Genomic DNA, 13,517 nt, shown 5'->3' with positions numbered 1-13,517 from the left:
ATCTCTTACCAAAACCTTTAAGTTTCATGGCCATATCAAGAAAAGACCAATCCATCTTATCATAAGCTTTCTCCAGATCAAGCTTCAAAAGAACGTCTTTTCTGCCTCTTAAAGACCATTCGTCAATAGCCTCAAAAGCAATCAAAATAGCATCAAGAATTTGCCTTCCCTCCACAAAAGCCATTTGTGAATCATTAATTATCGAAGGAAGGACTTTTTTAAGTCTTGTTGCAAGCACCTTGGAGATAACTTTATACAAGGAGGTAACTAAGCTTATGGGTTTGAAATCACGGACACGAGCCACCTCTTTCTTTTTGGGGATGAGGCAAATATAGGTCTCATTACATCTTCTATTAATAATTCCGCTTTTAAAAAAATCTTGGAACACCCTTACTAGGTTGGACTTCAGAATGTTCCAAGATTTTTTATAAAACTCTCCAGTCATGCCATCAGGGCCAGGGAATATGAGACAACCCATCTCAAAGACAGCTTCTCTAATTTCTTTTTCGGTAAAGGGGGCCTCAAGTAAACTAGAATCCTGTAAGCTAAGGCCTTTCCAATTGAGACCATCACAAATAAACGGCTAGGCGATCCTTGAGCCATATAATTTGGAGAAGAAACTAAGGATCTCATTCACAATTTCCTTCTCTATGACAAGAGCCTTCCCTTCGATATTGACCAAAGAATAGATAATACTTTTACATTTACAAGCTGAAACCCACCTGTGGAAGAAGCTTGAGTTCTCCTCCCTCTCTCTAAGCCAATGAAGCATTGATTTTTGAATCCACAATTTATGTTCTTTAACAATCAAATCAAGCACGCCCCCTCTACAAAGATCTCTTTCCGCCGCATTTTCCTCATTGAAACAACTCGACTCTTCAAGTGAGTCGAGAGTTAATCTTGTCAATCAGCACCTGTTTTTGGGAGAAAATGTTGCCAAAAGTCTCCTTATTCCAACTCTTTAGGATGACTTTCAATCCTTTTAACTTTTCCATGAAGAAAAAGATAGGTCAGCCATCAACAGCCAAACTGCCCCACCAGTTCTGAACGTTTTTTAAGAAAAGATGATGATCCAGCCAAGCATTTTCAAATCTAAAAGGGGTAGGACCCCAGGAATGTGCCCCCAGTTTCAATAGAATCGGAAAGTGATTTGATGTGGTACGAGGAAGTCTTTCCACACTTACTTCTCTAAAGAACTCCATCCAAGGCTTGGATAGAAGAAATTTGTTGAGCATCGAGGCAGCCGACCTAATCCCCGACCGGAACCAAGAGAACCTGCCATTTTGAAAGGGGATATCCACCAAATCCAATTCCTCAATCAAGCTGTTAAAGCGGATCTTACTTCTAATCGGTCGAGCGCCAAAGCTCTTCTCATTTAACCATCTAACTACATTGATGTCACCCCCTACACACCAGTTTTCGTTGCACAAACTATATAAGCTAGAAAGCTCCCACCAAAAGTGGTCTCTAAGTCTATAAGAGGAAGGATCGTATACACCTGTTATCTAGCCATAGAAGCCAGCATTAAACTTACAGTGAATAGAAACAGAAAACTGACCTTGAATTGAGTCAACCACCGTGACCGAGTTCTCTTTCCATAAAATAAGAATACCACCCGAAGAGCCATAAGCCTCTAAGGCTGCCCAACCAACAAACCGACTACTCCAAACTAACTTCACCAAATGTCGATCGACAGTGCTAACATTAAACTCTTGGAGAATAACCACATCTAGATTGAATTTCACAAGCAGCTCTTTCACAACCACTCTTTTGGGGCAAGCATTAAGACCCCTTACATTCCAAGAGAGAACTAACATAGATCACCATCGGAGCCCGGAGGATTACTAACTTTTGCCACTTGGGCTTCCCTTTCCCAACTACCTATCAGTGCTTTTACTTCTCCAGTGAGCTTTTTGTTGCTGTTCGAGGAGGCCCCGCCCTTCCTATGTGGTTTCCCTTTTCTAGTCACAGGCCAAATGCAAAAGTCATTCTAGAAGAGCCGCTACCACTTCCTTGCTCAGAGGAAAAGGATTTTGTATAAAGACTGCTGGTTCTAATTCTGTTACACTTTCAATTTCAGTTGTCTCTTCATTGGGTAAGGGAAGGACGATATTTTTCTCTAAAGCTATTAATTGAAGGCCCTCTTCCCTAACTCTTTCTGTGGTGCTTACCTCGTGGAAGTGTCTATGGACGTCGGAAGAAAAATCAGAGATGTGTTGCACGTCTTCAACTTCAAGTGGGGCAAATTTGTCTTCAGATATGAGGCTGCCCGGACTGGAAATAGAAACGTCTATAGTTGGATCGATTTCATCATGGATGCGAGCTGATGTAGACGTCGAAGTTGAAGAGCCTCCAAATTGTTTTGTGGAGCAAATCACACTTTTTTGAAGAAAGGTCGAATCACTTCTTTTTCTGCAAACTTAATTTTGTGAGCTTGGGTAATTTCTGGGAAAGGGGTTGGTTTGCACAGGGAGCTTGGGAGTTTTCTCTAATAAGAATCCCAGGTTGAATTTTAATGTGGGTGGGCTTTTGAGTACTTATTTCATCCAATGCAACACCTTTCCCTCTTAAACCAAAAAAGCCCACTTCCTTAGTGAAACCCATTTCATTGGTCAAACCCACTTCATTAGTCAAATCCAATAGGGTTTGCTTGGGCGGTAAATTTAAATTAGGTCCTCTTATGTCTCCTTCAGTTTGCAGAAAAGGACAGAAATTCTCAGCTTCTTCTGCCGCCGTACTCACCAACCCAGAGTTCTGAGAAGCGTAAACTGACAGCCTTGAGTTCGGCCTCTCCACGCGCCAAATATCAACCGAGTTTGGATCCGGGCCGCCTGGGCCTTTGAAAAATTTATCAGCTTGTTCCGACGAGAAAGATCCATAGATTCCGGCAACTTTATCAATAAGAAGATTGGGATCTTGGAAGGAATCCACCTGCACAAGAAAAGAATCGGAGCCATCGATCAAATCAAATTCCGCCAGAATGAAGCCGCAGCAATTTCCTCTAACTTTGATATTCACTTCCAAGCAATTAATGAGGCTCGAATTCTCTTCCGCAAACTCAATGAAGCTTCCAAACTTATCACCGACCCTCTTAAACACCTCCTCGTTCCATAAATGCAAGGGAAAATTCCTTAGTTTAATTCAGCCTCCATAAGAGGGAACAAGCGACATTCTCCCATGTTTTTTTTGGATCCCACCTTTCCATTTTCAAGGTTAAAGGACCATCAGTAGCCCAGCCCTTGTTCATCGTGAGAAGTCTTGCTATCGTCTGATCAGGGCATTTGAGCAAGGCTTTGTCAGCATGGAACATATTGATAATAAAGGTATTTTGTATTTGAGCTTGAAGAACTTCCAAAATCCTCTGCCAATCATCGTGGAAGTCACGTTTAGTGACAACCAATGTATCCTCCCAGCAAATCTTTCTAATTCTTTTTTCTCCTTTGCTTTTTCCTTCTTCATCATTATGACTAGGCATCACACTTGGAAATTTTCCATGGATAGAACTTCGCAGAGGGTGACGAGGTTGAGAATGATTTTTCGATCTAGTTCCAAAAGGAGGCTTGGGGATTATTTTCTTCTCAGAATGAGGGGCCCTAGGTTCATATTCAGCATTCAAAAAATCCAACAATAAACGCCTAAATTGTTCCCATCCTTTTAAATCAATACCAGCTGGAACCACAATGTTTCCTTTTTTCCCCGACTTCAACACCTTCGAAATCTCAAGAAAGCTTCCTCTCTTATTTGTCGTTTCTTGAATCCAGGAGAACCCTCCATTGCAAAATGTCTCTCGGAAAAATTTATCGGACTTCGGGGTCTGCAAAACTTCCTCCAGAGAATCAACCAGCCATACAAAAAGAATTTCCTCTCCTAAAAGGGTATAAGACTTGTTCAGATGAGCTTCAGTTAAGCGAATCACTCTTCCTTAACTGTTCGAATCAAACTCACAAGAGAAGAATTTGTTTTCGATTTTTTTCGATGTCCGTCTTGAAGTCCCCATGGTCGTTCAGTGAAGAGATGACCGGAGAAGGTAGAGCAAAGAGGGAGGGAGATGAAGAGGTAAACGAAAAAGGTAGGTAGAGCAGTGAGGACAGGAGGTGGCAGAGGAAGGAAGAGTCGGAAGCCATCAACACGAAGAACAGCGGCAAGGGAGCTCTCTCTCTCTATCTCTCATCTCTCTTCTCTGATCTTTTTATTTTTTTATCTTACCCGTAGATCTACCATTAATGATGGTAGAATAATTTGATGAAGATATACACCCCGATCCATTTTCTCCATGTTTCACCAAAGCCTTTGTTTTGTCGAGGAATTCCCAGTCTTTTACAGCCATTATTTTGTCTGAGTTCCTCTTTGATAACCTTCCCTTTCTGCCTTATGTGGGATTAAAATTCATGTTCGTCCTCCGATTCCTTGATTCAGGCAAGTTCATTTATCAAATCTGTTCTTTTACCTTTGTACAGCCAAAAGTTTGTTCCATTATCTGAGAGCTAAGTTTAGATCTTTCAGCTTCTGTATGTTGTGCCCTGGCCAACCATTCAATTGATTTTTGTTCAACCAATTGGTAACATGCTGCTCAAAAAATTGGTGTTCCATCCACATGTTCTCAAATTTAAAATAATTGGGACCCCATCCAAGAGTAAGGATGATTGGATGATGGTCAGAAACTACGACAATTTTTTTAAGAAATTACCTCCTTATCACCACCTTTGGTTCCAAGTACCCCTTTCTTGCGTTTTTGAGGAGCATCAGCAACCTGAAAATCCGTGTAAAAAATAAACACAACATTATGTTAGAAGAAAGTAGTAGCTCAACAGGAAAGCATTCATAAATTGAGATCAACCATTGGTTAGCAGATTATAAGATCTAAACAAACAAGGCAAACAAAAGAAGTGTTTAAGAGGGTTGTATGAAAAAATAACTGGAAGCTAAGAGACTTATTAAAGTGTTTAATAGGCAATGGCCTTCTACAAGAAAATGATTGGCCCAGTAATAAAGAAAGAGACATAGTCTCAAACTCTCAATAAATGGCTCATAGGTAATGGATTCAAGCAGGATTGCCCCGTGGAATTAATTGTGGTGTGCGTAAGCAAACCTGACTCATAGAGATCAAAAAATGAAAAAAATGAAAAAACAAGAGACTAATACTTCTAAAAACTTCCTAAATTTGACAATTTGAGAACTTTCTAAACACTTTCTAAAGTAAACAGGCCAATTAGACACAACAATGAAAATTCAACGACTTGTAAGGACAGCCACCATCTCAAAAGTTCAAATAACCCAAAATGTATGTGTATACCAATCAAAAATATCTTAGACCAAGGTTTAGGAAAACCCTAGCTAGATTATTTATTTATTTATTTATTTTTCTTTTTTTGGATAAGAGAAGGCCTAGGCAGATTCTTAAGGATCTAAAATGGATTCTCTGATACTATTCAAATTATCAGACTATCACGTAAATAGCACCTGAAAATTTGATTGCAAACTCCAACAACCACCAACCTTTAAGAATCTTAAATCTCTTGTATTTTACTCTAAAACTTATCCTGCATCACTTAACTATTCACTTTCTGCGCATAAATACCTTACCGCCTACAAAGCAAAGAAAATAATGCACATAACAGATTTCATCTACCAGAAAACTAAACAAACACTGTGCATATAGCCAGTAAAGACAAACCTTATCGAGAATTGAAAAGACAATTTCATATAGTTGGGATAAAATCTCAGAGCTGCTTGAAGGAGCATAGGTAAGAGCCTTTAGTGCCTGAAGTCTTCTAGCATGAACTTCAAGAAAAATACAGTGTCAAAAGAAGATGCAAACATTTTACTTGAGGAACCTCCAACAAGTAATAATATATTTAGTTCAAATTCAACGAAATGGACCAACAAAAGAAGCAAAGAAGAAACCCTAACCCCAAGTAACACAAAATTGTACAGAAGAATTATATGCAAAACAATTGTTTGCTATAGAAAACAAAATCAGCTATAATGGTGGCCAAACCAAAGGGCAAACTATTCTCAGTTTCTCATAATAAATAAATAAACAAAAACCCAAAGGATGAACCAAAAGGCAGTACAAATCACATAAGAATGAAATGTGTCAATGCACTACTAGAGCCACAGGTAAAAAGTATTGAGAAAACCCCGAAAGTAAATCCACAAAATCGCAAACCGGAAACTAGATTACATGACACTAGGAGAGACTCCACTACGTTTTTCTTTGATAAAGAATGGTTTTTAGTGAACTCATATATGTCTATCTGCTAAAGACATTTAAGACATTTATTCTGATTCACCATTGGATCAGGAATTAAGGAATAGCTGACAAACATGCTATTTTAATCTAACATTGAAAACACAGAAACAGAAAAAGCATGGGGGGAGGAAGGGAATAAGGAATTGTAAGAGCAAACTATAATAAAAGAAACAGAGCAAAAGAAACCAGCTTACATTCAACATCAGGATTAGAGGCTTCTTTTACAAGCTGATTGACTATTCTTGGTACAACATCAGCTCGAGTCACCCCCCCAACTGCATCAATATCAGCTAAAGCATCCCAATTAGGGGTCGGGATCCCACCACCTGTACTGACACCTTGTGCACCATTATCAGATAAAATTCTGGCTAAATAATAGTACACATAACGGAGGACACTCCTATCTTCACACTGCTGATTTAGCTGCAAATTTACAAGGGGATAAACATCAAGGTTTGGTTTTTTTTGTCCGAAATTAAATGAAAAAAGGTTGTATCCTGTTGTATCTCGAAGCACTAGTCTCTTTTTGTACTCTTAAAGAAAAGTTTTGCATCTTTTCTTTTTAAAAAATTAGATAAAAATGTCAAACATAAAAGTTGTTAATGGAGTCAGACTCCAACGTGGTATCAAATTCAGATCCGTGTCTTCTAATTTTCTGCAAGTGCAATATTCACCCAACTAAAGATCAGGATCCATCAATTGGTAATGTCAAACTAAGGATCATTGTAAAACCAATCAAGACTTTTATAGATATCAAGAAACAATTATATCGTCAATCGTCAAATTCTTTCTTTTCCCCTTTTCCTTTTGTTTTCTTTATTTATAGAAACAAATGTCAATGGAAGAACAAGTAAATCCAACCAAAAAGGTAAGTCCACTCCCCTCTCCCCTCTCCCCTCTCTCCTCTCTCCTCTCTCCTCTCTCCTCCCTGGCAGCCAGTCGGCTGCCCTCTCCGATGAGCAACATATTTTCAAAATGGAGGTTGTCAGCTGCAAAATCAACCAGTCTCACTATTGCATTTGGAAAGAGAATGATAGTTGTATCATTGAAGATGAGGAAGCCAACAGAAGTATTTCAATCTCTGATGAACCCAATCTACTATTGTTGAACTCGTCAAATCTCCAGTTGAACGTTTCTTCCAAAAGCATGCTGACATTGACAGAGGCCGGCTGAAGGTCTCCAAGTTTCAAGCAAAATCTGGTTGGGTCATAGCTAATGACCCAAGAGTCTGTTCCAGTGAAAATAAACAAGGTTGGTGGTCCTTCTGTAAGATGCTGACTAAGTTTGTAGAAAAAGTGAATTACATCAGTTGGTTCTCAGGAAACTCAACAAAAATCTTCCCTCAATCATCGGTGGAAAGATCAAGTTACATAGAGATGGTCAAGTCCAGAAGTTTTAACTTACCAGCAACAAGGCCCAAAAAAGGGACCCTAGCCATCTTTTCAATCAAAAAGGAAATCATCAAGCTCCCTGTCATCCTTCCCCCCAAAATCACAATCAATGGTTAATTATGAAGTGGTCAAGGTTGATTTCGATACCCTATGCATTATTTCCAAACTATTTGCATCGAACAACTGGAGGTTGATCCGTAAGCAGTTGGAAAAGAAATTTTTAACCAGAGTTGTTATAAACCCCCTCTATAATGACAACGCACTCATTAGCTTAGAACAAGGTTCAATCAAAGACTTCATCTGCGAGGAAGAAAAGTGGCAAGCTGGGAAATTTCCATCTTAAATTTGAAAAATTGGACACTTTGAAATACAGTAGGCCACTTGTGCTAAAAGGATATGGGGGCTAGATCAAAATCAAGAATCTTACCCTGGATTTTTGTGTAGAAGTACTTTTGAATCAATTGAAGATCATTTTGGAGGTCTAATAGATAGAACCACTGAAACTTTGAATCTTACTAATTGTAGCGAAGCCCTAATTTAGGTCAAGAAGAATCTTTGCAGATTTTTCCCTTCATCGATAGAAATCTTAGATCTAAAGAAGGGTAATATCTTCCTGCATTTTGGTGATTTTGAGTTCTTAAACCTCCCTAACCACAGTAAAGCCCCAAGTCTGCAAGATGATTTCAGCAACTCCATAGACCAGCTGAGAATAAGGGAAGTTTTTCACAATGAAGGATTTGATCTCTCCTCCTTTCCACCAGTTTTTGGATGTACCCAAATCATCCTTTGCAGTACTACCCAGGAATAGAAGCCCATTCGAAATCCTGAAGCATTTTTCGGCCTCCTCACCAGTGCTGGAGAAGAAGACAGGGGCCAACATAAACTTGGTAGACGATTTAATTGGGCGGGCAACTGAACAGTCTTTGATTAATACCAAACCCATTCAGCACAACTGTCTCAAAAAGGTTATGGGGCCCACTGGAAATAATTTAAACCTTATTAATCCAACTGTTAAAGAGCCGGTAAGTGAGAGAAACAAGGGAAAAGCCCACTTAATTACTATCATGAGTAATTATGATTTATCGTCCGCAGTAATTAAGGATTTGGCCACTCTTAAACAGTTACTAAACTCTAATTCGGCCACTGCAGTTCCCTTTACTGTCAGCCCAGCGGCCCATCCAGATTCTGGTATCTCCAAAAGGCAAAAGGTTTAACCCATCCAAAGGAGGTAAAACCTTTCAAACCCCAAAAATCCTTAAGCATTACATCAGAAAGCAAACTTCTTTCAACAACTTATGGACAGCTCTCTTAAAATCTGAACTGAATGGATTTTGTTCTCTCAAAGTTCTACTTTCAGCCCCTTCTCAAATCCACCGAACAGAGCCATCCATCTCAGAAAAAAAAACCCTGATCTCCTGGAGGTGTGCAGCACCAAAGTTCAGTCCTCTGATTGCTTCAACAGGTCAGTATCCACAGGCTCCCCTACCAAGTCTTTTTACTACACTAAACTCCCCAACCCTAACACTAATGTGCTCTGTTGCGAAGCTCCCCCTGTCATATTACCAATTCCTCTGAGAAGCATCTTGCCAAGGCTATAGATTCACCTTTCAGTGTCAACAGTGAAGAATCAGTGGGTATCCTAAGTGCTTTTGATCATAAGGTTAATGCAGAGATTGAAGGGGCAGACCTTACTGCCTATTTGATGAAGTTACCATCCCTCCTATCAAAGTCCCCTCGGAATTGTCTAAGGACCTGATGTTTTTAGTCAATGATTGTGGTATAATTCTGGTCTAAGAAGACAACCTAGTATTATTTTCTTTCACTCAGCCTCATGAAGATAGTTTCCTGGAACATGAGGGGCCTAAAAGATACCTCTAAGCGAGAAGCCCTCAAAAAATCTATAAAAAATTGCAATCTGGACATTGTCATGATTCAAGAATAAAAAGTGCAAGCTATCAATGATATCTTTATAAAATCTCTATGGAGCTCTAGAGTTATTGGTTGGGACTTTATGGAATCAGTTGACTGAAACCATCAATTACAAAGTACTAACATAAAAGGGCTAGGGTGTCACCTTATCTCAAACCCGAAGCTCTTGATAAACCCCCCAGTCCTCTGTTAATGAGAATTGAGAAGGAAGTGTTGGAGATACAAGCCGATATCGATCTTATAATTCTAATCCATAGACCAAAAAAGCCTTTTCTTTTAAGAACTTCAAGAAGTAGATATCAGCCCACTGAATCATATGCTTTCACAAAATCAAGCTTGAACACCCAACAAGCCCTTTTACTTACCGTCTAATCACCCCAAAGCTCATTAGAAATTAGAATGGGATAAAGGATTTGGTTATGGAATGCAAGAAAATATAGATGTTTGGGATTACATCAATGTCTTACCAATAAAACACTAATAAGCTAGACAAATTTAATATCTAAATCAAAAAGTTAAAGAAAGAAAGGAGTTATTGTACCATGAGAAGAGATGGGGCCAGCGAAGGATCGACTGAGTTGTAGACGGCAAGTTTTGGGAATACATGATGCACCAACTGCTTCTGGGAGCTTTTCTAAAAAATTTACAAAAACATAGCAAAGTTCAAAATGTTACCCTTCCAAATCACAATAGTAAGACTCGTGACATACTGCTCACCTGATCAGACGTAGCAGCTAGTTCATGGATACTCCTCGCCAATTGGGAATAAGAAACAGGCTGCAAAACATATCAAATTGAACAAAACATAAATCAACACAAACACCAGTAGTAACAGTTCAAAAATTTTCCCTTTCGAACTCCAAACTCCACTTCCAGATTCCATCCTATTTCTAAAAAAAATGGAGCACACAACAAAAAATAAAATAAAAGAGAAAAAAGGAAAAAACACTCCGAGAAAGAGAAGAAAAGACGTGAATAATGTAAGAGATGGACCTTCTTCTTGCTCTGCCTTTGCGGCATAATGTTGGTCCTCACAGGATTCAAAGCTGCTTTAGCAGCAGAAATTGTATCATTTTGGATCTGCATCAGTGCCGCCCTCTTAGACCTCTTCTCTCCGGCTGGCTTCCCCAGTGCACTTGGGAGAACACTTGAGGAGGAATTTGAAGATGAACTAATCATTGACGACTGGACCGATGAAGCAGCTGTGGAGGTGGATCCCGCCGAAGTCGTTGATGGGTCGGCAGTAATCAGATCCATCAGCGTCGTCCCCGACGAATCCTGTAAACACCCCAAAAAACGAATGTTTAGGAAGGAAATGACAAAAGGGAGTTGTGCAGAAAGAGAAGATCTGGAAAATTACCGCCATAATAGATTGACGAAGCTTTTCCCCCAATTCGATTGATTATTTCGATTCTCTCGCTCTAGTTGCTTGCTATGCTCTCTGTTTTGTCTCCGCTCAACTTCTCATTTCTGTTCGCTGGACTTTACAAGAATAGCAGTCAGCAATTCGAATCCCAAATGTTTTCTTTTTCTTTTTCTTTTTTAATTTTTTTACTATTAGTATAATACAAAGTTTACTTCTTTTTATTAAATTCTTATCAAAATCTCCTCCAAATAAACTTTATATTATAACTTGTTTGAGTTGTATCACATGCCGTTTTTGTTTTATAAATTTCAACCATTCAAATTTGTGCTTTCAACCTATTTCATTTCGTTCTTGTTGTCGAGTGATCAACTAGCAAGGAGGCCTTATTAATCTATAACTATAAGCTTCAATGATCCAATATTGATTAAGGTAAACTATTTTATCATTTATGTGAACTTTGTGCAATTGAAATTCAAGTTTGAAACCAACAAAATATAGAGAAACAAAAACATACTTTTAAAATTAACCATATTTTTCTACCGAGAAAAAGTTTGGAAGAACTAACCCTTGAAATACACCATCTTAGAAAAAATTCAACATACAAAGATCACCTTGCGACACTACCAAAAATTCGCAAGTACCTAAAGTTTCAAAACATACACTTTAATCCTCATCTTTACAAAATGATTTTAAATGGTTTCTAACTTAACTTTCAATCACTTCCATTGAGTGTTGAGTTGGATAAGATGACAAAACTAGTTCACGGAACAAAAATCTATTTAATTGGTTAGAAAAAGTATTAAAATTTTAACATTATACAAAAACACACTAATAAGCAAAATTCAAATGGTATACTTTACATTAAAAAATCAAAACTAGATGATCTTGGTTATCACTTTCACAATCTCATCGTTTATCATCTTCGTTTAATTTTTTTTCCCTTTGGATCGTTAAGAATTCCCCTGCTTGTCCTGAGAGTTTAGTTATTCAATAGAACTACTACCCCACTACCCCAGTTGCAGTGAGCTTTTTCAGACCCGTGAATCTTCAGACGATGAACACTTTCGGGAGGAATTTTCAAGAACTGATGTGGTTACTACTCATTTCGTCGATGCCCATTTGAGGAAATCAGAAAATCATTCTACCCATTGGAAGAAACCAGCTGACAATGTTACTGGGTATGGTGGGTTTCCAGTTTCCGGCGAGGCGAGGAGAGAGAACGACATGGAAGAAGGGAAGAATGACAGCGACACTGATGGGAATACCACTGAAGTTCGGTAGCGGCGGCGAGAGTTTGATTAAGGAAATTGAAGCGGAATAGGACTGAGAAGAAGGATTTGAAAATCCTCGAACGAGATAGTGAGAACAAAATCTCAACAGTACGATTTAACAAAAAAGGAAGTGGGTTTATGATGAGAGTTTCCCAATTTTCTCCAATAGTTTGTGTATTTTTTTTAACATAAAGTATACAATTTCAATTTTGTTTATATTGAGAAATGGTCAAAAATAGGAATATAAATGAAGGACAAAAGGGCGTGGTTGACATAAAAGGTCGCTTACGACCCTCACTCTTCGAAGGTCTTATTAGATTTGAATGTGTTAGCAAATCGGAATTCACTTGAATCGGTTTAGCTTTTGTTGGAATGTTCAATGCATTAAATTCTCTTGAATAGAGGAGATTAACTACATGTTTTTTTCTATTCCAAAATGCATTCGATAGACTTGAGCAAATATCATTTTCAATTTTAATTTGGATCTCCTTTCTTCTATTTTCAATTGTAAATTCTTTTAAATTTTCAATTCTTTTGTAGTCAATTTCTTCCATTAAAAAGCTAATTTGTTTTTGTTTTTGTTTTCTTTTTATTTGTTCACTTTTTAAAACATTGATTTTTAAAAGCTTGTGAGACAAAATTGGAGAATTAAATTCAAAAATCAATTCTTTCCCAAATTTTTTTTGTTACTGAACCATTTTCAATTATCGTTAAATGATACAATTGAGTAATGAAAGGTGTACCTAGAATTAGTTTTTGGCGAAGATCTTTTACGGAAAGAAAAGATGTTTTGAAGCAATGGTTTTTATTACAAACATGTACTTTTGAAAGTTTGAACTCGATATTTAACCTCTTACCATTTGCTCCAGGGAGAAATTCTGTGGTTTTCTCAAAATATTTTGTGGGTATTAGACCTTCTTGAATACAATTTTGATCCGCACCTGAATCTATTAGTGCTTTCAAAGTAATTTTGAAGTTGCCTACCAATGCATCTATTAGGCTTTATAAGGATGTTCAATGTTCGATCCTAATTCTCTTGTAACAAATGCCTACTTTACGTTTGATTCATTGGTAATATCATTTGCGTCTGAGAAAGCAGTATGTTATTCCTCAATTTCTTTTTGAGAGAGTTCTTTTGAAGATGATTTAGAAGATAGAAATTTTTTCAGAAAATTAGACATTTGAAAATTTTAAGTTCTCATGCTATAATTTTATTTTTCAAAAGTTTCTATTAATTCTAAAATTAAAATTTCTTGGGTCAAGAATCTATACCTGTATGTGCTAAGACTGATTACTGATGACCAACG

General features: G+C 37.9%; 1 protein-coding gene across 1 annotated transcript in view; it reads right to left on the bottom strand.

Moving 5' to 3' along the window:
* Positions 1-11,095, bottom strand: part of LOC101209457 — a 31,733-nt gene extending 20,638 nt beyond the window's left edge. The window contains exons 1-7 of the mRNA XM_011655640.2: positions 10,934-11,095; positions 10,567-10,851; positions 10,291-10,350; positions 10,115-10,207; positions 6,448-6,676; positions 5,675-5,781; positions 4,688-4,750 (exon numbers count right to left, since the gene is read on the bottom strand). Of these exons, the coding sequence (XP_011653942.1) occupies positions 4,688-4,750; positions 5,675-5,781; positions 6,448-6,676; positions 10,115-10,207; positions 10,291-10,350; positions 10,567-10,851; positions 10,934-10,939 (843 nt within the window). The 5' untranslated portion in view covers positions 10,940-11,095. The remainder of the gene's footprint in view (positions 1-4,687; positions 4,751-5,674; positions 5,782-6,447; positions 6,677-10,114; positions 10,208-10,290; positions 10,351-10,566; positions 10,852-10,933) is intronic.
* Positions 11,096-13,517: the final 2,422 nt, after the last annotated feature.

Source organism: Cucumis sativus, chromosome 4 (assembly GCF_000004075.3).
Source record: "Cucumis sativus cultivar 9930 chromosome 4, Cucumber_9930_V3, whole genome shotgun sequence".
NCBI lineage: Eukaryota > Viridiplantae > Streptophyta > Magnoliopsida > Cucurbitales > Cucurbitaceae > Cucumis > Cucumis sativus.
The sequence above is the reverse complement of the archived record's forward strand: the minus strand, read 5'-3'. Positions and strand labels throughout refer to the sequence as shown.